The 25,765-nt window shown below is 30.4% G+C and overlaps 3 protein-coding genes and 1 long non-coding RNA gene across 11 annotated transcripts in view; 2 read left to right on the top strand and 2 right to left on the bottom strand.

The window, feature by feature from the left end:
* LOC127065916 (potassium voltage-gated channel protein eag) overlaps positions 1 to 14,495 on the bottom strand; it is a 113,298-nt gene extending 98,803 nt beyond the window's left edge. For 6 of the 8 annotated variants that reach the window (XM_050998952.1, XM_050998948.1, XM_050998953.1 and 3 more), the window contains exon 1: positions 4,585 to 5,462. The gene's annotated coding sequence lies outside the window, so the exon portion shown is untranslated. Of the gene's footprint in view, positions 1 to 4,584; positions 5,464 to 14,137 lie in introns of those variants that run through there. The other 2 variants (XM_050998946.1, XM_050998945.1) reach the window with 2 other exon arrangements.
* Positions 5,675 to 8,473, top strand: LOC127065920 (uncharacterized). Its single transcript, XR_007782210.1, has 3 exons — positions 5,675 to 6,348; positions 8,110 to 8,327; positions 8,422 to 8,473. It is a non-coding gene; the product is annotated as an uncharacterized LOC127065920 (long non-coding RNA).
* A 1,850-nt stretch (positions 14,496 to 16,345) lies between the features above and the next one.
* Positions 16,346 to 22,729, top strand: LOC127065725 (uncharacterized). The gene is made up of 7 exons (XM_050998500.1): positions 16,346 to 16,998; positions 19,691 to 19,867; positions 20,694 to 21,025; positions 21,326 to 21,472; positions 21,697 to 21,945; positions 22,015 to 22,283; positions 22,364 to 22,729. Exons 1-7 carry the CDS (start codon positions 16,729 to 16,731, stop codon positions 22,687 to 22,689), a joined length of 1,770 nt encoding a protein of 589 aa, XP_050854457.1. The 5' UTR covers positions 16,346 to 16,728; the 3' UTR covers positions 22,690 to 22,729.
* Positions 22,730 to 22,822: 93 nt separating this feature from the next.
* LOC127065729 (glutaredoxin-related protein 5, mitochondrial) lies at positions 22,823 to 23,889 on the bottom strand. The gene is made up of 3 exons (XM_050998506.1): positions 23,676 to 23,889; positions 23,281 to 23,422; positions 22,823 to 23,114 (listed from the first exon to the last, which is right to left on the bottom strand). The coding sequence occupies exons 1-3, from the start codon at positions 23,757 to 23,759 to the stop codon at positions 22,918 to 22,920; spliced, it is 423 nt and encodes a 140-aa protein (XP_050854463.1). The 5' UTR covers positions 23,760 to 23,889; the 3' UTR covers positions 22,823 to 22,917.
* Positions 23,890 to 25,765: the final 1,876 nt, after the last annotated feature.

Below are 25,765 nucleotides of genomic sequence, written 5' to 3'. Positions count from 1 at the left end.
GATAATTGTAAATATAACTTATACTGGATAGGCCAAAGTTTACTAGATGATTTAAAAAAAGAAAAAGAAACAAATTAATACTCTTTTTCGAGACTTCTTAAGTCGTTTTTTATTCTTTCTTTCAGATATTTAAAACTACGAGCTTCGAATCTTTAAAATTATCATCTAGGAAAATTTGTGATCGACAGCGATTTCTTCCGTACTTAGCGGACATTAATTTTTCGATAGAAATTAGATTATTTAAATTTTGTGAAGACAACAAAAATTAAATAAATCTTCGCAAATATAAATATATTAGCATAGATTCTCTCTCTTTCTCTCTCACTCTCTCTCTTTTTCTTTTATTTATTTTTTTATAATTTTCACGGAACTAATTAATAAAAATTTATTTTTAAAAATGTCGATCTTAAGATCGTAAAAGAAATTGAAAGGAAAATAAATTGATCTAAAGGAGGCTATTGGCAACAGTACTGGATAAAACCTAACACGATTTAAAATGTGTGTGTGTGTGTATATATACTTATATACATATATACCTACATATATATATATATATATATATATATATATATATATATAAGTAGTGTATACGATCGTAAGTAAACGACGATATATCGCGAACTTCTTTATCTTGGCAAACTGCCTCGTGTATATCCTTCTTGTTTCACGTTGAAAGCACGATAGAGTAACTTTCCCCTATCCAACGTTAACGATCGTTAGCCTCTTTCCGAAAAATATCATCATAATCGCTATATCATCTATGATTCATCGTCTTCAATTTCCAAAAAATTATAAAAAAAAAAGGAGACATTAAAAATTCTTCTCACGAAATATTTTTGAATACGTGATTGAATTACGTTTAATTGTAATTATTAGGGAAAAAGATAAATAAAAAAAAAATATATCACTGGAAATAATTTTTATGAGATATTTTTAAACGCGTGATTCGATTACAATTAATTGTTTGCATATATAAATAAATAAATATATATGTAAATACATTTTTGTTCCTTTTATTTCATACAAAATTTCTTCCTGGTAATCGAATTAACAGCACGATCGGAGGAACGCGACTTCAACAAAAGAAGTTTATATAGTAACGATGGCATTTTGACGAATCACCGACCCTATATTCGAATTATGCTTCACGAATCGTAAACTCTCGTGAGCTTATACTCTCTCCCATGAAACGATAAATCAACGATCCACAAACCTAGTATATATATATATATATATACACACACATAAATATATATGCGTATATAAACATACATATAGATATGTATTTCATCCTATTGCTAAAAAAAAAAATACGCGACAAAGATATTATAAATGTCATCCAAAATAAAAAAAGAACAAAAAAACTAAAAGTACTAAAAAAAATAAAATAAAATAAAATCATTAATTCTTCAACATTTTTAATTCAATCCTATTTTGCTTGAGAAAAAGAAAAATCAACAAGAAGAAAATATATATATATATGTATGCAATTCACGACCACAAGTAAGAATTTACATCTGCACGCACGTAAACACACAGAGACATCCCCACCACTTATAAATTATACTCGAGAATATTATTAAAAATAAATCTAATTACTTGTAACACCAATCCCGTAGCTATTTCTTCAGATCATCGCTACTGATAAACGTTATCATAAAACAGATCACTTTTCTCACATACTTAGCTATAAAAGTAACAAATAAAATTAGCTTAGGGGTTGATATTTAATAATAGCTTTATGAGGGTTAATGTTCTTTCACACTTTCATATCACTTTCATAAAGACATATGGAGAAAAAAAATGAAAGAAATTAAAAAAAAAAAAAGAAAAGGAAAAGAATAAAATTGAGTGAAATAAAACAGAATAAAATAAAATAAATTGCTAAGTAAAAATAAGATAATAAGAGCGAGTATTAGAATAAAAAGGAAAGAAAAAAGAAAAAAAGAAAAAAGAAACGGAAGAAAAATGAAGTAGAGAAAGAAGAGGAAGTAAAACAGAGTGAAGAAAAATGCAGTAGAGAAAGAAGAGGAAGTAAAACAGAGTGAAGGAAAAAGCAGAAGAGAAAGAAAAAAAGAAGAGAAAAAGAAGAACGCAATAATCCGATTTTTATTTAATACAGGGAGTAGTTAACGTTTCGTCAACGATTAATCGTCAAAGGGAAAGGGGTTCAAGCGTGATCTCAACGTGAGCCCAACGTTTCTTCTTTTCTCTTTCCCTCCCTCTATCTATCTATCTATCTATCTATCTATCTCTCTCCAATCGTCGAAAAGTCGGTGAATATAAAGTTGGCCTCGATCCAAAAAACGATAAAAAGAGAGAGAAAGAGAGAGAGAGAGAGAGAGAAAGAAAAAGAGAGAAAGAGAGAGAGAGAGAGTTGTTGATAGTTGACTAGACGAAGAAAATAGTTTCGGCAGCATCCAAAGTATTTTTATCTCTTTTTATGTCATACGTAGTAAATAAAGAAACTATGATGATTCTCGTAAACATTGAATAACATGCCAACCGTTTAAGAATAATCGCAGGAATAGAGAGCAAGAGAGAGAGAGAGAGAGAGAGAGAGAGAGAGAGAGAGAGAGAGAGAGAGAGAAGACTAAACACATGTCTGTCTCTCTCTTTCTCTTTCTCTTTCTCTTTCCTTTCTCTATTTCCTTTCTCTGTCTTTGTTAAGAGAAAAATACTGGAAAGAAATGTCAGTTGCTTTGAAAAGATGCTCTTCTGAGTAACCATTCATGTCGGACTATGATGAACAATACCTTTATTGGCCACACTGTGTATAATCATCGCTTGTGTCTCTCTTTTTTGTTATTTTTGTCTTCTTCTTCCTTCTTTCTTCTGTTTTTTCTTTGTTTTCTTTTTTTTTTTTTTTTTAATATTAAACAATGACACGCGTATATATGCATCTACGTACGTATGTATGTCAATTTTATTTCCATTTCCATCGTTTGTAATATTATTCTTGTTCACTATTTAACAGGAGTTGATTAAAAGTCACTTATAAAATGATTAGTTAATTGTTAATAGAAAAATTGTTATTATACCAAATTATACGCTCATGTTTATACTTATATGCATCTGAGATAATTATATACTGTTAATATTATAAATTAGATAAGAGATATTAATTAACATATTAAATTGTTGAGATAATTAATGACATGATTGAAAAAGATGTGCGTCGTTTGATCTAATATTAATTAGATATAAATTTGAAATATGGCCGAATATTATACACAGTGGCCATTAAACTCTAATGTTCTTCACTCTGTATGTATCGGTTGATCACAGAATGATCCTTAAAAAAAGGAAAAAACTACAAGAAAAAAAAAAAAAGAAAAAGAAAAGAGAAAAAAGAAATATTTATTCTATCCACGACATTCTCTTCCAAATCAACTAAAATTGTTCACGTCTGAAAATTGTCTACCGATTCTGATATTGTTATATCGATCAATATCACGAAGGAGATTCCAACGAAGGTCAACGAAAGGATTGAAAACGGCGCGCAGCCGTCGTCCTCGAGGTGAAGAAAGGCACGAAAGGTTTAACCATTCTATCGGGCTTGCACGTGCTCTTTCAAAACGAACAAAACGAGAAAAAAGAGAAAGAAAGAGACAGAGAGAGAGAAAGAGAGAGAGAAAATTACGAATTCGTCGAATATAATAACCATATTATAAAAATCATAAAGTATAATTAATCTTGAAAATTAATTGAATGTCACATTGAGAATCACTGAAATATAAAATGACACTGTGATAGAACAAACAGAATAATATAAAAACTTCCTCTTTCGTATATTAAACACACACACATATATATACATGTGTATAATTAAACACATGTATGTATATATATATATATTTACTTGCTCTTACCAAACATTAATATTAACTTAATAAAATAAATAAAAAGCACATTTCGTACATCTCTGATGTTGGTATATTTTTAATAAAAAAAAAGTCAGAAAAAAAGAAAGATCTCCATTACTAATAGGCAACCCCCAATGAAAGCCCCTTCACAAATGGAAACACAATACCAATAGTCTGATAAAAACGTGGTAGACTTCATACAATTAACTTTCTTAAACAGACACACACAAACAGACGCACGGTGAGAGAGAAAAAGAGAGAGAAAGAGAGAGAGAGAGAGAGAGAGAGTAAAGTCGATCGAACGAGGTAGTGGTTCATTTTGCAACGAAGGAAGGAACGTCCATTAAAACGAACTATCTATCTATCTCCCTCTCTCTTTCTCTTTCTCTCTCCCTCCCTCTTACTTTACATCGGTCAATAAATAAAGACTCTTGTAACATTTATAAGAATTTCTTTTCATGATAACAGTGATAATCAAAGCACTGCACGTTTGAAAGATCGATCATTAATCGTTCAAAGGAGATAAAAGATAATAGTCAATCATCTCCTTCGCAAATGCAAAAGAGAAAGGGACAAAGAAAATGAGGATATACACGTACAACCAACGAAAGGAAACAAACACAAAGAAATAAACAAATAAACAAATATATATATATACAAATAAATAGATAATTAACTAAGTGAAAGGAAAAGTCGATATTTCAATGGGACGTCGTACCGTGCGAAGAAATTGGTCGAATATCGTTGAAAAAAGTGTCGACGTAGAGATAAAGGCTAGCTAGAGAGCGAACAAGCGAACGGCCGAGAGTGCGACAGAGACGGAGACGGAGACGGAGACGGAACGGAGACGGAGATGGATAGAGACACGGAGACGGAGACAGAGAGAGAAAAAGAGAGAGAGGAGAGAAGAGGAGGTTTATCCTCGATGTTCCTGCTCCTTATCTGGCGTCGTCGTCTCGTGGAAGGGTGGTTCCGTCCATCGCTTCTCTCTCTGGATCTCTATCGCGGAGAGGATCGATCGTTGTCGGGTGCACACGCGCTGACCGGTTGCGGTACGCGTCCACACGAAGTACGAGAGAACGGAGAGCGAGATAGATAGATAGATAGATAGAGAAAGAGAGACAGAGAAAGAAAGAAAGAAAAAGAGAGAAAGAGAGAAAGAAAGAAAGAGAAAGAGAGAAAGAAAGGAGAGAAAGAGAGAGAGAGAGAGAGAGAGAGAAAGGTAACACTGTCTTCTTCCTCTCTCTCCGCAGTCGATACGTCTTAATTAAGTCTTGAATATTTCCATTTCGCTTTTCTTTTTTCCCCCCCGAACGATTGATATAGAAAAATTAGGAAAGATGGAAAGAGAAAAAGAGAGAGAGAGAGAGAGAGAGAGAAGAAAAGAAAGAGAAAGGAGAGAGCAGGAAGACAGAAAGAGAAAGAGAAAAAGATATAGATAGAGGGATATCAATATATATCTATGTATGTATGTATCTGTCGCGCGTTTTCCGAGATCGAGGCGCGTTTAGAGATCACCTCTCTCGCGCTTATCCGACGACAATAAAAAGCGACGAACTTGGAACCCAACCGTTCGGTAGGGTGACCGAGTGGTGACTGAGACTCACCCTCTCTGCTGCCGTTGACTACCCCCTCTAGAATACCCCCACTCTTCCGATAACCACCACCACCACCACTACCACCACTACCACCACCACCACTACTACCACTAGCATCGCTACCACTACTACCACCATTATCGTGCTATCTATCTATATCTCTATCTCTGTCTGTCTGTCTCTTTCTTTCTTTCTTTCTTTCTTTCTCTTTCTCTCTTTCTCTTTTCATACATACACATAGATACTTTTCTTTAGAGTCCTTCGCAGTATCACTTCAAGCTTAGTTCCAACCTTAGTTCCAACCATAGTTCAAACCATAGTTCCAATTTTAGTTCCAACGCATTAGAATAGCTAGCTCATATATGTGGAAGAGAAAATACTGTAATTCCTAGTTGTATTACAACTACTAATACCACCTTTACTATTGCTGTTGCTGTTCCTGCTGTTGCTACTATTGGTACCATCCTACCCTATCATCACTCCTATAGAATACTTCCGGAATGAAGTATACTAACCAAGAGGCAAGTATCCAAGTGGATTAACGTAGCGTCGAGTAAGTTGATTAGACCAAGAGGAATCGATGAGAAAAGAGAGATAGAGAGAAAGAAAGAGAAAGATAGAAAAAAAGAAAGAGGGAGAGAGAGAAAAGGGTCGGTTTTAGTGGATGGGATCAGATCGAGAGAAAAAAGGGAAAAACAGGGAAGAGGGGAATAAGAAGGATGGGAGTTGGATAGGGTGAAGCGAGGTGAGGAGGAGATGGGAAGAAGAGGTAGTGGGTGGTGGGTGATGGGTGGTGGATACGGAATGGGGTTTAAGGCTTTCGAAACTCGTCTCGATATCTTCTTCTGAGGGATTCTGGAACGACGCAGGACCGCTTTACTGCGGTAAGTCGAATGTCCTGGATCCTGAATCGCGTTCGGTTCTACGCGTATCGTAGAACGTTCCAACGATGAAAAGAGAGAGAGAGAGAGAGAGAGAGAGAAATAGGGACGTTCACGAGGGAGAGGGTAAGAGAGGGAAAGAGAAACAGAAAGAGAGAGAGAGAGAGAGGGATGGTCGATCGAAGGCGTCGAAGGGAGGGCGCCACCTCGCCGACTACTAGCATCCCTCTTACCCTCCTTCACGCCCTCTTTACCCATTCTCTCTCTCTCTCTCTCTCTCTGCCTCTCCCTCTCTCTTTCTCTCTCCCTCTTACTTGGCTCCTACGAGCCGTTGCTTTGCTTACTTATCAAAAGAACGCTACTAAGGGATGAAAAGCGAAAGAGAGAGATAGAGAAAGAAATAGGAACAGAAATAGACTTATTTCTTCTAATTCAATATTTCTATAATAGATATATCCAAATTGATTTATCTTTATTAGTTCAAAATGAATCACAACGTCTTAAAGAATCAGTTTGATTATTATAACGAATCTCGATCGGTCGTATGCAGAATCGGTCATAAGCTAACGTCAGAAACAGCTACTGACGTTGGTTACGATCGTAACGCCTACTACTATTACTATTACTATTACTAATGCTACTACACTACTAATATTAGTATTATTAATACTATTATTACTATTACCAGAGCGGAGAAATCGCATCATGACGTGCTGCGTGCACCGCACTAATCCATGAACTTCGATATATATATAAATATATATATATATATATATATATATATGCATATATGTATATGTGTATGTATCTCAGGGATAGATAGCTCGAGATGCTACGAGAAAATTTCTCGATTAACGCGATAACGGAAGGATATAAGAGAAGAACGGAAATCTATAAATAATTCAAGAGAACTCTCTCTCTCTCTCTCTCTCTCTCTCTCTCTCTCTCTCTCTCTCTCTCTCTGTTCTATCCCCTCTTTTCCTCTCTCGTTATCTATCCATCTAACTATCTATCTATATGGACCAGTGAGAAAATACAAGCTTTTTAGAGAAGATATACCTATAATTGGAAAATTATAACAGATTCAGAGACTTGATCGCCGAGAAAATATAATAAAAAATGAAACATAGAGATAGATAGATAAATAAAAAGAAAGAGAGAGAGAGAGAGAGAGAGAGAGAAACAGATAGACAGTTCGAATGCAAATCAAATGCATAAACGGTGAATCAAAGCCACCTGTATATATGTATGTATATATCTATGTATGTATCTATGTATGTATATAACTTATGTATGTATATAGCTATATGTGTATGTATATAGCTATAGATGTATACGTTCTGCTTGGACTTCGAAAACTCCTACATTTAAATGGACAGTCGAGATACTCCGATTTGCAGAGAACTCTGCCTTCTGAGTATTTCTCCCTCTCTCTCATTCCCTTCCCCTTTCCCTTTTCCCTCCCCCATCTCTCTCTCTCTCTCTCTCTCATCCCTTGAAAGTGAGAGATAGAGATAGATAGACACTTATTTGAAATGGAGATGGAGCATTTACGCTGTCCGTTTACAACGCGATATCACGCGTTTCTCTAACACATTTATATACGTCCACACATATACACACACAAAGGGGGAGAAAGAAGGAGAGAAAGAGAGAGAGAGAAGAGAGGAGACATATATATAGTAAGACATATATATCTATATGTATATATATATATATATATATATATTTACACACACACACACACACTAACCTATTAACTAGGTATACCTGCAATTTGCAAGTTCTACCCCTTCGACACGGTCACGGGCGAAGCCTCTGGAAAGCAGGAAATCCTGCAATTAGGTCTAACGGACAATATCCGGATTTTTCAATATCCGCCCGTCTTAACGCCGCCACAACCACCACCACCATCGCCGCCATCACGACCACCACCATCATCTAACTCCTCCTTTTTGAGAATACTTTGTCAACGTGTAAAAGTAGGTAAAGGCGAGAATACGTTTTCTTTTACTTTAATGCGTAAGGATACTTAAAAAAATCTTATCAATTTTAATCCCTAAAATTTTATTTTAGTTCACATTGAAGAATTATCGAGTTGAACTAAATGAATAATATTAATTGCAACTGTTTTTATTTTATATATATATATATATATATATATATATATATACGTAAAAATAATTATAATAATATATAATTGGACCGATAAATAAATAATGTTTGATGATCTTTTTATATTTTATATAAATTTTGTATTAATAGATTCTGTTAAAGCGATCAATAAATAATATTAATATAATACGAACAATGTAAGATTGATTTAATAATGATTAAAATAATTGAATAATGTAAAATTTTCGATAAAATATATTGGAAAAATAAAAGAAAAAAATAATGACAAAGTTTCGTTACAACTAATAGTAACTAGTAAAAGTAATAGTATTAGTAGTAGTTACTAGTATTAGAGTAATATGCGGAATAGTAAATAGCCTCACATCTCTTAGAATCCCTATATGAATCTCACACACGCGCGCATATGTTATCATACTTAATCATCTTCGTTTGGCCACAAACTTGCGGAAAATATTTTAGGGTCTCTAGAAATGAGGAAAGAGAAATTAAATAAAAGGATTAATAGTAATAATTAAAAAAAATAAATAAATAAATAAATAATAATAATAATAATAATAATAACAACAACAACAATTATAACAATAGTAATAGTAATTATAATAAGGATAATAATAATGATGATAATTAAGAGGAGATACTAATACGTGCCATGGAATAAATAATAATAATGAAGCGTTAGAGACGCGTTAGTAAACGCGTTAGAAAGATGGTAATGGAAAAGGAATAAAGAAGATCGACCAGGATGAATATCAACAGGATAAATGATAAATGCACCGTCAAGGTGTTTTTCCAATTTCTCTAGTATCGTTAAGTTAAAGAAACGAAAATGTCCGCCATTCCATTTGGCATTCGGCCAGTCGAAGAATAGTACACGTCTATCCCGAGAGAACTAACCTTCTGAAAATCGCACGTAATTAATTCTTATATTCTGAAAAAGGAAGTATAAAAGCTCTTCTACGACCCAGCTATCCTATTCTTCTTTCGATCTCCTTGTCGCGACGAATCAGGTCGGTAAGTCGTTATTTTCTCTTTTCGGCCAAATGTTAGGACAAGAAGAAGAACGGACAAAAAAAAACAAAAAGAACATGTATATAAGATATATATATATATATATATAAAATATTGTAATATATTATACATTATAACCCATTGTATAAGGATATATATATATATATGAAATACTGTGATGTTACATATATAGAAGATATTATAATAAATTACATACACATGTATAGATAAAATATATATATTTGCAATGTATAATATATATAAAATATTTTATATAAAAATATTATATTGTGTATGTGTGTGTATTTTTTCTTTTTTAAAGATTACGATAAATAAAAAGAAAAAAATAAAGCAAACATTTGTAAAAATGTTATCTGCAGATTAAACCTATCTGTTATGAAATTAAGCAATTGCTTATGTTAGCTTCGCGGACTATGACCTTTAAGCTACCTGACACGTTAGTTATTTCGTATGCCATTAATTAATTCGCAGGCCGAGAGCCGGCCAGAGAACGTCTTGCAATTAGTTTAGCAGAATCAACGTGCCTCCACGTTGGTACCTACGTACGTTACGTATGTATATGCAAATACATACATACAGATCATACATACATACATACATACATATAGATCATACATACATACATATAGATCATATATACATACAAATACATACACACATACATACATACGTAGATGGAATATAGGAACCAGTAGTAGCAACAGTAGTAGCAGATATAAGTACAGAAACTATATATGTATATGTATATATGTATGTATGAATGTATATATATGTGTATATATATATTATGTATAATGTGGAACAAAAACTCGACAAAGTCATTCATCCAGACGCGATTTCAAATAATGCGAACGATCCAACAATAAGCTACGACTCGTGTAACCTAAAAACATCGGATAATAATAATGAGTATTAATATTTTGAACGATCGATAAAAGAACGAGAGAAACAAAGGGTGTATTACGTATCCCTTCCTTAAAAAAAAAAAAAAAAATCTTTTTTTATCGAGCATCGAATATCCTTTTATCGTTAATACTTAATATACAAAAAGAAATATTTTTTCTTCTATTCCTTTTTTTTATTATGAATTTAAATGACAGAAAAATTATTTGTTCGTATATTTCTTTAAGAAATTAAGGATATTTTTGTAGATCTTGATAATTTTAGATTCGATTATGATATATGATTAGATCTCTTTCCATTTCTCTCCTTTCTCTTTTTCTTTCTGAAATATCAATTATTTGTGTTATTGCACTCTCATATTTTATTATCCTGTTTCTTTTATTATTACTTTTTTATTATATCATTATTACTCTATCCTCTCTTATTTTATTTATTTATTTATTACATTATTATAACTTTATTGTATTATCAATCAATTCAAATATATCAAAAATAAATTATTATTTATTACTTTGCTTTTTTTTTTTGTTATTACGTTATTATTTCTCTCTATTTCTCTCTTTAAAAAAAGAAAATATAAAGAAACACAAAATAAGAAACCGAAAGAGAGAGAGAAAGATAAGATAAAGAGACTATAGCACTGATCCGTCTTCGTAATATGTAGAAAAGATATCACCGAAAGGAAGCCAAGTTAAGTCGTTTCGCGAAGGTCGAGGGTACATTAAACGAGGACAAGAAGAGAAAGGGAAAGCCTCTGTTAGCCACCCATAACCGTACGAGAAGGTGACTGAGAGAATGGACGGAAGTATTATATACCACCTTATAAACTAAACTCTTAGAACACGCGATCTAACGATTTCCAGACTGATTATCCAAATAAATCCTCTATTAGGTATTTCAAATTGACCAATCAGAAACAGAGCAATAATCTTTCCATAAATGCCATCAATTTAACATACCTAAGTAAATGAAATTATTTCTTTTCATTGACAAGTTTTCATGAATGTATCTCTTTTCATGACTCTATCTTTCTTTCTCTTTATGACCCTTATAAACGTCACTGTAAATTGAAAAATAATTGAAAATAATTTCTACGTATAATATACATATCTATCGCGTTAATAATGATTATCGAAGCATTAAATGTACGTAAGTACTTAGACATTTACATAAATATTATACATATTTATGTATTCATGAAAATAGCCGATAACACAACAGCTGTAATAACACAATCACAAAACTACCTAACGTCAGCTGATAATTGTTCACTATCCAAAATCGTACATACATAATACGTGACAAGAACGATTTAACAATAAGCGTTAAATATATGTATAAGCTATTATATATACGGGGTGATTCGACGAAACGAATAATACAATTAAAAAGATCATATACGTCGAGTATAACTCGACAAAATCGATAGACACCAATTATACGAATATCGAGTTACATTCAAGACGATTATCTATTGCTACGATGAACAAATTGTATTCCACGAAAGATCACTCGGATTTAAACCGACCGAAAATATTCCAAACTTTTCAAATATCAATTCGAAAGCTATAAAATTTGTATTGAATGGCCAATAAATTTTCTATTGTTCCTATTAGGAATAAGTATACAGTGTTTTTCCACTTGAAATTCAATATCCCTTCGCGAATAAAATCGAAATTCGACCTTACTAAAAATAAAATTCAAGGCTGCGACGTTTTTTTGCTGATTTTTTTTTCTTTTTTCTTTTTTCTTTTTCTTTTTTTTTTTTCATTATTGATAATAATTGATAGCATAGTGTCTAATTAATTAATTTATCATCAATGAACGACTGGATTATGGATTGAGTTACACACATACAGTGTTTTTATAATATTTATAACATTTACGTAGCTATAGTAGTTTTTTATAGTATAGATAATGCATTTTTCTACACAAATTTATTATCCATTCAAAAGAACGATACCAACGTTTGAATTTCAAGATTTTATGTATTGAGATATCATAAATAAAATCATATTTAAAAAAAACAATTGGATATGATTTGGATTGGAACACAAGTCGAGAAAGAGGAGAGTTGTAGAGGGAAAAAATTTCTAAGCGAATTTGTTCGTTTTTTTTTTTTTTTTAATTATACGTTTATATAAATTTATCATGACGAGTACTTAATTACTATTAAATATATATATATATATATATATGTCCATTTTTACATTATAAAATTTTGTATCATTTTAACAACAGATTTACGTTTGATTATACTTCTTATTATTAAAGTTTAATAATAATAATAAAAAAAAAAAAATAACGTGTAAACGAATATACTTAATTTGCATTACAAACAAATTCGATTAGAAATAGATTCGATTTAAAGTGCAACATTCGTAAAACATAATTCAGATGATATCTACGCATAGATTTATATCACAAATCATTCACAAAGAATTTGACGAACAAAAACATCAAAAAAAAAAAAAAGGATAAATGAAATAAAATAAAATGAAAAAATAAAAACAGAACTAAAAAAAAAAAAAATTATAAATCCCTAACATATATCGCGTACGTATGCATTACAGATATATAACATCTTGTAAAATATAATACGTTCTAGGGAATAGAAATAAATCAAGGGAGAAATGGAGTAAGCAGGGTAAGCGAATGCCAAAAGGATAAAATCTACGTGAAACTCGAGTGAACTCGATGTGATATAATCGCTTTTGGTAGGAGGCTCTCGCGCATTCGGTAATTACCGAGAGTAATTAAAATGTCTCAGCTCTCGTCAATGTATCTATATATGTAGCCATTAATATAACCTGCAAATTTCAAACGTACCTCAAACATCTATACTTATGTATCTATATCTATATCTACATACATATATCTACATATATATATATATATTTTATTATAATAAATAAATATATATATATATATATTTCAAACGTACCTCAAATATCTACACTCATGTATCTATATGTATATCTATATACACACACATTGCATATATGTATATGCTTGATATGTATATGTGTGTACACACATATCCGTGTATAGACATATTTATAAGAGTATTATCTAAAATAGAAATATTTTTTAGTTGATCTGATATATTCACATACTTAAATATTTACATTGTAATCGGGAAAAAAAAAAATTTGAATTTTTTTCTTTTTTTTTTTCCTTATTTTCATTTTATTATAACGAAAACGTCGAGTCATTCGGTTCACGTAGAAATATCATAGTTAAATGTTAGTTGTAAAATGTAGTTAAATTTCATACTATTTATAACCTTAATTACGCATACATCGTCTTATATTTCATATATTATTTCAACACTATGCTATCAATTATTATCAATGATGAAAAAAAAAGAAAAAGAAAAAAAAATCAGCAAAAAAACGTCGCAGCCTTGAATTTTATTTTTAGTAAGGTTGAATTTCGATTTTATTCGCGAAGGGATATTGAATATTATTTCTTTTCTTTTTTTTTTTGTTTCTAAACTGAGAAACAAGTATCTCGAAAATGATGAATTTTTTTTGAAGAAACTATATATATATATATATATATCTATATATAAAGGAAACCTCAGCCTATATACTTATACATGTTATGCATATACATACGAAAATTGTAAGTCTGCATATATACATCGTAAATATAAAAATGCGTGCATCCGGAAAAAAATATATCACAGAATAATTCAAAGAACAAACAATTGTCTACTAACCTTGATCCACATTTTCATTTTGTTTTTTCTTTTCCATTCTCTCTCTCTCTCTCTCTCTCTCTCTCTCTCTCTCTCTCTCTCTAATCAGGACTGTATAGCTTCTACATTTTCGGTTATATAAATTTGAAAAAGACGACGCTTCCTAACGCTTGGACGACATTTCCATTTCTTTTATGTTCTTTCTTCCTTTTTTTGATACACTTTCGTTTTCTTTTTCTCTATCTTATTGAACACACGTAAACGCACATAAAAAAATACACAAATACGATACGATTAAAAATATTTCACTACACAAACGTCCCGAATTTACATTACGAACTTTTCGGAAGTTCGTTGAACACGACGTACGCGATACGTTTGAAAACTTCTTTTGTTTCAGAATATCTTCTTTTGTTTCTTCTCTCTCTCTCTCTCTCTCTCTCTCTCTCTCTCTCTCTCTCTCTCTCTCTCTCTCTCTCTCTCTCTCTCTTTCTCTCTTTTTCTTTCTCTCAAAATGGCGGAACAATTCATCTTTCGCCAATCTATCACGTATCTTTCTTTTTCTTCTTTTTTTCCACTTTCACTGTTTCCAATTACACCGCCTAATTCCGATTATAATTTTGGATTAACTAAGAAAACTATACGATTATTAATTTATTTTAATTCTAATCAATGCGATAAAAGAACTAACTCGATTATTTGAGCGGGAAAGGATCGAAGGAAAACGATTATTCGCGCCAATTCTCTTGATTATGCATGAAGTAAGCGGTAAGTGGATCGACCAATGAGATGACCGAATAATCGTTTCTATGCTTTTTTACTTCGAACGATCGATTCTCTTAAATGACTCAATAATATCCCAACGAAATTAATTCTGAGACGAGGTATGATTTTTTATTTATTTTTTTTTCTTAATTTTATTTCTTCTTATTATTCTTCCTTTTTTTATATTTTTCTATAAACTAGTTTATGCGACAAAAAAAAAAGAGGTATTAAAAATTAGATCTATTTTTGGGTTGGCTGCATTGTAAACCGAATTTTAATTATTTCTTAAATCACTCGGCAGATGGCGCAAGCTGTCAATGACGTTTCGTAAAACAAAAGTCAATAATAAAGAATTTTATGTATTTTTTAATAAATTGCAAAAATCGATCGAATAATTTTCAATCGTGAACATATTGTTAAAATGTTATTCTTAACCTTGATGTCTCCTTTTTTCTCCTTTCCCTTCTTTTTATTAAATATTTATCGTACACGTTAATACACCTACATGACTCGATGAATTTTTTTTCGCATAAATTTTAATATTATTATAATTACTAGAGAATATATACATTTTTTTGAGGTTCTTGATATTTATTAATCAGAAAAAAAAATAATAAAAATTATGGAATATACGTATCCATGTGGAATTTGAAGACAGCACGATGATTTGAAGCATCGATGATAATTAAATATTGTAATCATATCTTGCATTAATTATTTTTAATAATTAACAATATATTTTGTACTTCGTGACAGCTATTCATAATACGAAAAACAAAGTAGCGAATTAATAAGATTGTTATTCTTAAAAACATACGAGTGGCAATACTATTCTACAAATTGTCATTAACAAATTATGACGTAGTAAATTATTCGATCTTGCGACATTTCCAACGTTCGCATGAGCTACGTCTTCATTTAAATATATAGGCAAAAAAAGATTGCTTTTTATCTAAGACAACTTGAGAAACCCTTTCCTCGTTTAATCTGTCGTTATAATTCATTTAACCTCAACAATCAAAATCAACTTGCTAGATGGTAAAACCGATTAATAAATTAGTGACTCTTTTGTTACCGCGCCATAACTTTTAACGACGACAATGCCATCTACGACATTAATTACGATACTAATTATTTAACGTGAAATAAATCAAAAAGGAACGTAATTTTTGTTGCAGCGAAATCGGTTAAAAATGAGAGAAAGAAAATGAAAAAATTGATAGGATCTTGGAATACAGTTGAAAAAAAAAAAAAAAAATAGGTAAAAATTAAAAACGAAAGAAGAAGAGAAGGATCGAACGATAACGATTATTCGACGATTTCGTCGAAAAAATAAAAATCTTACTTACCGACCGGGATAAACGAGAATATTTTATACAGTGTAATACCAACAGATCACACACTTATATATCTACCTTGATCAAAAGAAGAGGACGAAGTTATTCCGTTCCATTAAGCCAGTATATATGATACATAACTGTAGTGCGTCTTAGGCAGTTGAAGTTGAGGTCTGATATCTGTCAGTTCGTTCAATTATTCGAACTTCGTTTGTTCGTTCGTTCGTTCGTTCGATTTAAAAAATAATTAAGAAAAAAAAAAATAAATAAATAAAAAGTCGCTTTCGCGCATAGATCAAAAAGCAAAGATCATATTTTGTTTTTTCGTATTATTATTATTATTTCTTTTACTTTTCTGTCTTTCTCTCTCTCTCTCTTTAATTATTAGTTCTTTTTCCTTCGTCTTTCTTTTTTCTTTGTTCTTATTTTAAAAGTAAACGCGTCTGTTTGATTACTTTATCGTTTCATTATCATCGATATACGGTTCCAACGATATACAATCAAAACGTCATGTCGATTTATCGTTTGTTACTTTCGAAACAAGGTAAAATTCTTACTAAATCTTTTCCTTCGATCGATACATTGCATTTCGGTAAATATTCAATAATTCCTGTGCACAAATTTTTATTCCGTACTTCGTCAAACCAATCGTTCGGTTTGAAATTAAATTCGGAGAATGTAGTAACCAGTCCGTTCCCGGATGTGAGAGGATATGAAAATATGTTATTGCACGAAGCAATTTGGCAGAATATGCAGAAATGGTCGAATAAGACTGCTATAGTAAGTATGTATTATTTTTTATTTTTTTATCGTTTCGAAAAATTATCTTCATTGCTGATCACGGTAAACCAAGAGGATTATTTTTTATTTCATTGATTACTGATTAAGAAAAAAGAAAGAAAAGAACAAAAAAAAAAAACAGAAAATAAATATTCTTTTCGTATTCTGTATTATCATATTTGATATTTTGTCAAGGACGAAATCTAAAGATTTAAAAAATTTTATGATCAACATTTGTCGAATAAAAATTCAAATCAAATCAAATCAAATATAAACGAAGTACATTCGTATTTAAAATAATCGGATGATTTCTTTTTCTTTTTCTTTTTCTTTTTCTTTTCCTTTTTTTTTTTCAAACAGAAAATTTCGTCAAATTAGAATAAACGAGCGGTCAACACGTACACGATTCTATTTCGATAGAAATCTTTCAGATATTCGATTTTATGATATTCGACTTTGAACTTGCTATATTTGTCACGTTTTAAATTTACATGAAAATAAATTTATATTATATGTAGTGACGTAATATTAATTAATATTCAAAGTAGTGTATGTCTTAATGTACAGTCATATATAATGAACTTGAAATGATCTGTGAACCTAATATTTTTTAATCGATAGATAATTATATTTATAATATTTACAATGTTTACAAGATACTATGATTTAATAACAACAAACGTTATAATTGACTTAGAAGCATTAATGAACACATTAGTTACTCCTGCAAATTCATAGAGGGCATTGATTATCATAATACAAAGTTTTAGTAATCATTCTTTTCGAATGACGTCGATACTTTAAGTCTAACCAATAATAAAAATAATACAAAATAGACTAACAATTACAATTTATTTTTGTCGTCAATATTTCGTTTTGTGTTACGACAGATTGAAGTTCAACGTATTACATCCATTTATTACAATCGCAATAATGTTCTCTGTGACCGCTAAACCGTATAGGTTAATAATGATTACAATTTTAAAAACGTCTCAATGGAAATAAATAAAGCTTTATAACTCGATACTTCATAATATCGGGAAAAGGTTACACTGTGAGTAATTCTTGAATTTTCTAATTTTATCTTCTACAACTTTTGATTTAAACTTTGAACGTAAGACTTAAAATATCGATATATATATATATATATACACATAAAACCATTTATTATTACTATAATATATTCGTCATAGGCGCCATCTATGAAACGCTGCAATAATTAACATTTTTCTTGAAAACGAAACAACTTTTACTTAAAACATTTGTTTATAAAACTAACAAAATTAAAATGAGGTCTTTCATATGAAGGGTTCATAAAAAAGAGAAAAAAAGAAGAAAGGAAAAAGAACAAGTAATAGGCACATTCGGAGTCCTAAAAAAAAAAAAGGGAGTATCGTCAAAAAGAACTAACCTAAAATAACAACCGCAAGGTTATTTAAACAATTAACTCCTACTATCGAAGAAATATATCGTCGTATTATGTCATAAACATTTATCTTCTAAAAAATACTACTAAACATATTGTGTTAATGCTAAGGTAAAAATAATTTTTAGAGTTTTAAGTCGAAAATAATTAAAGCATTAATAATTTCAATACTTTATATTTATTCATGTCGGAAAAAACGAAATATTTCCGATATACGTGTTATTTTTTGCTTTTTATCTGTTGACGTCTTTTTTTTCTAATCTGTTACTATTATTTTTATTACTATTTTTATTTGATTACAATTTATGCACTCTTTTGTTTTGCCGTCTCTGACATAATTATCAATAATTATTATCTGTTAAGAAATAATAGATTCATTCGTACCAGTAAATTATTAAAAATTAATAACTAGCAATAATTAATACTGATATTTACTAAAACGCAATTCTCATGGAATGCATTTGAAAATTTATAGTTCTATTACGTGATCCGTAATAGACGAAACTTAATCCGATAAAGCGTTGGATTGGAAATTGTAGAAATGGCCACGACTTACTTGTTACATCATAACTTATTTATTTATGAGATTTGTGACAGTGGCTTTGTAACGTATTAAAAATTTGTAATAAATTAAAAAGAAAATATTGATGAATATGGATAACAAGAGCATAAATTCGAACAACGCCAATGAATAATTTATTATCGAGATTTTTTTTTAATTCTTATTGGAAATTGTTCTTTTCCTTTTCCTTTTCTTTTTTTTTCCTTCTTAATAAATACGTGAAAACAAATAAATCTTTTCATAACTCATATCGACTTTTTTCTTTACGATGATTTTTTATTTTTTCCTACGGCAGTTTTTCCTACCGCGTAGAAACAAAACAAAAAACAAAAAATAGAAAAGAATCGCGTGAAATGGATAATCCGTCTAGATCATAAATTTTAACATCAATTGGATTACCTCCAATGCTAGAAAAATTTGCGAGACAAAGGGCTTGTTTTTATCTTCGATAAATGAAAAATATTATTCCTTGTATTAACGCTTTCGTATTTTTTACACTTTATATATTAAAATAAATAAGTTCGAAAAGTTCATTGCTTCTCTTTATTTTATTTCTTGCTTTTTTTTTTCGTGATAATTCCCCATTGAAAGTTGAATCCTTTTCATTCGAGATATAACTTCATAAAAATTTTAGATTGTAATAATATTTGTGGACGGATTCGATCGGATTAAAAATAATAATCGCAAATCGTTTTTCTATCTAGGTATGTGCAATCACCGGTAGATCGTATACTTATCAACAACTGAGAAAGAATGCAGGACGATTGGCAACATCATTACGAAAAGCAAAACTTTTCCCACGTGATACCATAGCTATTATATTACCTAATATCCCTGAGTATGCTATCATCACATTAGCTGCGTCAGAAGCTGGTCTTCGTGTACGTAAATATCATGATATCCTTTATTATTATTACTGTCCTCATTATTTTTATTATTTGTACAGAATGGGACCGGAAGTCTAAAAATGGACCACCATAAGTTTCAAAATGACTTTAAAAAGCAATTCATCTTTTTCGAGACATTTTAAGACTGATTCTCGTTTCTTTTCTTTTTCGTTTCTCGACAGATTATAAAATTACCAATTCAACTTGTAAAATTATCGAGCTTAATTAAAAAATTATTAAAAACGGTCTCGAAAAGGTGTAATCGATTTTTGAAATTATTTTCAGAACTTTTTGCTACGCTCCGTATGTATTTGTCGTATTGAAGAAAAAAAAATAAATAAATAAGTAAATAAATAAAATTAAAGAAATACGCAGGAAGAAAAAGAATAAAAAAACTATAAAATTTTCACGCTCGATTAAAATTCTATACATTATTCATAATAAATTAATAGAAAAAAATAAATAAATAAATAAATAAATAAATAAAATGATAAATTAATGTCTCGTCAAGAACCTAACACAAAAATAAAGATTAGCGTATACATTCGTAAAAAGTAATGATACACGAAAGTGAATACGTTTTTTATTTGACTGTTTTCTTTTTGTTTTTTCTAATAAATTTCAGACCAACTCTAGATTAATTATACATATAAATTTACATTTATTAGCGCACACACATACGCATGCACAACGAACAAAAAAATAAAAATAATGATCAATTCGTTCAAGACGTCACAAAGATAAGAAATTATGTAAATCGAAAGTTCATTACCACGAATCAATCACGTTTTGTCGCTTATCATTTTTTGTCTCTTTTTAGCCAACATTGATAAATCCCGTATGGACTAGTATGGAAATGACAAAACAACTTGAAAATTCAGAAACATCTGCGATTTTTACAAATCCTTTGTTGTATCCTACTGTAAAGAAAAGTATTGAAAATAATCCACGAATCAAGTTACCAATTATAATCGTTAATGATGGAAGCGGATCGATACCTTCGGGTACTATCAATTTGACTGATCTTATGAGAGACGATATCGAAGAATTTTCGAAAAATCAAAAGACTGATGTCGATTCTGAGGATGACTTGTTTTTACCATATTCCAGTGGTACCACTGGAATGCCTAAAGGTGTACAATTATCACATAGGTAAATAAACAAGCTACTATAAACACATCTGACAAAATATCCCGAGGCAAACTAGCCATTTAATTTATTCATTATAAGTTATTAGAATGATTGAAATACATTTGGTATCTCAAAAATTGATTAAAAAAGAAAATATGTACAAGTTGAAAAATTAAAGTACTAGTCTCAGTAGTTTTTGTTAAATAAATTTGTTTATCGTAATCATATGAAAAACAATTACCTTTGTCAATACAGTTTCAATTTTGCATTATCATACGTTTTATCACTTGTAACATTTATTGTTATTCGTTACTCTTGCAGAAACATTGTAACCAACATATTTCAAATAAGTTGTCCAGAATTATATCCAGGTATTTACACCAATGAAACTGAGCAAGATGTTATACCAGTTATATTACCTTTGTTTCATATATATGGTTTAATTATTCTCCTTTATGTTTTTTTAAGGTAAATTTAATTTCATTGAATTTTATTTATACGAATTAATTTATTCGTTCTATTAAGATCAATTTAATATCGAAATACTTTATAGTACACACATACATATGTATATATGTATGCATGTATATGTATATACACACGCTATACTAATATATAATATCATAAAATATTTTTAAGAGATTCGAATGACTCGACTTATCGTACAAATGATTTACAATTCGTACTTATAGAATGGGTGCAAAATTAGTGTGCTTACCACAATTTTCAGTAGCGCAGTTTATAAAGATTCTTAAAACTTATAAACCGACGTTGCTATACTTGGTACCACCGATCGTACAAATGATAGCTATTAACGAACAGATTACGCCGAAACATGTTGAAAGTATCAGATTTATTTTATCGGGAGCTGCAACGATAGGGCCAGAATCTATTGCTAAATTTCGTGAACGTATCAATGCCAATGTGATATTTACACAAGGGTAAGAATATTATATCAATTCGAAAGAATGTATTATAAAATAAAAAATTTTTTTCTTTATTTTATATAGATACGGTCTGACCGAAACTTCTCCAGTGATAACGCTCAGTAAAAATGCTATTTGTGAATCGGTAGGTTTCTCCATACCTAACACACAAATACGTATCGTCAAAAACGAAGGCGATAAAAGTATAAACGTGGGACCAAACGAAATAGGAGAGCTCTACGTGAAGGGACCTCAAGTAATGAAAGGTTACTTTAAAAATCCTCAAGCAACGAGAGATTGTATGGATGGCGATTGGTTTAAAACTGGAGATTTAGCAAAATTCGATGAAAATGGTAAATAATACGAGAGATCGTAATAATTATAATCTCTCTGTTAATTAACTATTATATCGATCGATTTTGAATTTATGTAGGATTATTTTACATCGAAGGACGCTTCAAAGAATTGATCAAAGTAAAAGGTTTTCAAGTAGCACCTGCGGAATTGGAGGATATTATTAAAGGTTTAGATAGTGTTGTAGACGTTGCGGTAATCGGTGTTCCGCATGAAAAATTTGGCGAAATTCCAAAAGCTTTTATAATACTGAAAAAAGGAGTCACTGTTAATCCAGAAGAAGTGAAAGACTATGTTGCTAAACACGTTGCTGACTACAAAAGATTAGGATATGTGCAATACATTGAAGAAATTCCGAAAACTGCATCTGGAAAAATTTTAAGAAAAGAACTACAAAACATGTGATTTCTATATATTAGATAAAAAGAAATATGAATATCTATAATGGTGTATCTTCCATTACAACTTCCCAATGTTACAATTTCCCTATTATACTACGCATGCAAACGATTTTATTATTATTCGATGCAAACTGAAATAATTGAAAACAAGAATATTTATTATAACAAAAAATATCTGTTTGAAAAACAGAATACACACATCGTACTTATTTACAACATAGAAGATTGCTTCCTACTCCTTGGACTTTGTAGATTCGCTTTGAGAAGTATTTTCTTTATCCAACAAGGCGCTTTTAATACCTACTTTCTTCAATTCTTCTACTAGTTCGCCATTTCTATGCATTTCTAATAAAATATCGCATCCACCAACAAAATCCCCATTGATGAATACTTGTGGTATCGTCGGCCATTTTGAATATTCTTTAATACCTAAACGTTTTATTGGTTAATATCGTTGTTAGAAACTACATTAAGATTTTTAAATAATACGTTTAAGATAAAATATTTTATATAATATATTTATACTCTTTTATTATGTCTTTACAATTATTAAGAGAGCTGAGAGGTTAAAGCCAAATAAATTACTTGTACACACCTTGTCTAAGTTCTTCGTCTTGTAGGACATCATGAGCGTCATAAGGTACGCCATGCATTCTAAATATCTGAACTACGGCATTACTGAAACCACATCTTGGTTCCTCTGGTATGCCTTTCATAAAGACAACAACTTTATTTTTCTGTAAAAAGGAAAACGTTACGATATAAAATAGAATAAATTTCTCTGGTCTCATTAATTGTAATGACTAAGATTCTACGCTTACAACATATATCAAAGAAGAACATTCGCCAACTTTCGCATACACGATATTCGATTCTTTCCATCGACTATTTCAAAATCAAATTAAAGCATACAAAAATAAAATGACGATATAACAAACAACTTGAAATTCAATCACACATCTCACATTTATAACCTCTTGTACCACTCACTTTTACGAGATTCCCAATTTCGTCGGATTTCGTAGCGAAACTCCGAATAATAATTCGTGTCAGTCTTCCTCCGACGTTCAACATTTTATATTTCGATTATTAAAGACGAACAATATTACAAATGATAACTAAATTAATTTTTACAAATTTTAGTCGTTAGAGGTTATCGATACAACCGTTTCGTAAGAAGGACGCACGTCGACTATTCGCAACGATTGCGCCATCTGAAACTAATGAATTAATACTTACCGCCATCTATGAACGAACTATCATAACATTCTTTTTACCGATTATGAAAGAGGTTATCTCGACAGAAAAATCTTTACATCACACACATATTACTAATCTTATCAATAAATACGATATAGAATTAAATGTCAATCAAATAAAAATATCATTGTTAAAAAGATGTGCTCGAATTGAAATATTACATCGAAATTCTTACAATATTGTTCCAATTATCGATCATTAAACTTGTACAATTTGCACCGAACAAAAAGAATAGACAATTATCCGAATCATTTCGAGATATTCACTTATTTAATTATTTTCACACTTTCGTATCGAAATGTATATTTGCATAAAATAAAAAAAAAAACATGGAAATTCTTGTAAAGTAACAGAGTCAAAAAAGAAAAAAGAACGTTCAAAAATCTCTCCAAAATTTATCACGATAAAATGAATGAAATTCATTCATTATTAAATCAAACAAGACATGTTTAATTAGTTCTTAATTAGACCGATAAAGATTATTGTAGGATATTATAGAAACGCCTACGCATAGGAATGGAATCGAATGAACCGTTAAAATCGATGAAAGATGGCGAACGTTTCTACTTACATTGAAACGTATACAACAATTGTCGTCGTCAAAGTAGTCACAAAAGATGTCGAGAAAATGTCAAGGTCGTGCGAAGGCGTACATAAGAGTGTTCCTTCTCTTCAATGATATATATATATATATATATATATATATATATATATATACACACACACATATACATATTTATTTATTTATCTATACGATACATATATACATATATACATACTAGGTAAAATAAGTAATTAGAAAAATGTATATAAGTAAGTATGTATGTATATACGTATGTATGTATTTTCAGTTTCATCGAACGTCATCGTTGTGAGATTACGTAAAAAGGTCGTCTCTTTCTTTTACTCTCATTTACGGACTTTTATTACATCAAAGTTAAGAACTACGTCAAGAAGAAAAATCGTTAATGGAAAATAGTTTATCGCAAGAGGGAGCGAGAAAGATATATATATATATATACACACACACACACACATATATAAAGATATAGAGATAGATGAATAAAGAGAAAGAGAGTGAGAAGGAGAGTGAGGACCGGCACGTGTCCTTTCGATGTTAGTGACGTCACAACAATGAAATCATGGTCACCATGGCCACTCACCATGACCAGTTACCATGGAAACCAATACGCTACTAGCGTGAGAACGCCCACGAGATTTAAATTTCGTCCGCGTTGGACGTCACGCCCTGCTTGACGCGTAAATGCACTGTGATAGGTCAGGGATGAAAATCGTCTCCCTATATACTATGTTGTATGTATATGTAGCAACAGGTATATTAAAAAGTTGATAAGTCTCGAATGTATGATCAAAAAAAAATTATATATATATATATATATATGTATATAAATATATATATATATAAAAGGGAGGAGAAAGAAAAAAAGAAAATAAATAAGTAAATAAATAAATAAATAAATAAATATAGTTAGTAAAATATATATATATAAGAGAAGAAATAAGAAACGACGTGAGCAATGACGAATTAAAGGTGATAACGTTGAATGCTGGTGGAAGAGTAGTCAATTGCTTTCCTCCTTTAAGAAGAGATTTAAGAACATGTAAAAGTTATATAGTATCGTATACGAACATCGAGAAACAACGAAGCGGAAAATATAATTTTCCTGTAAAATCGCAGATCTTGGAACGAACGCAATCTCGAATTACACGTTGACATATAAAATAAAAAAAAAAAAAAAGGAAAAGGAAAAAGAAAGAAAAAGCAGAAGAGAAAAAAAAACTCGAAATGTCAATTCGAA

Source organism: Vespula vulgaris, chromosome 8 (assembly GCF_905475345.1).
Source record: "Vespula vulgaris chromosome 8, iyVesVulg1.1, whole genome shotgun sequence".
In the NCBI taxonomy this organism is placed as follows: Eukaryota; Metazoa; Arthropoda; class Insecta; order Hymenoptera; family Vespidae; genus Vespula; species Vespula vulgaris.
This window is presented reverse-complemented; position numbering and strand designations above follow the sequence as displayed.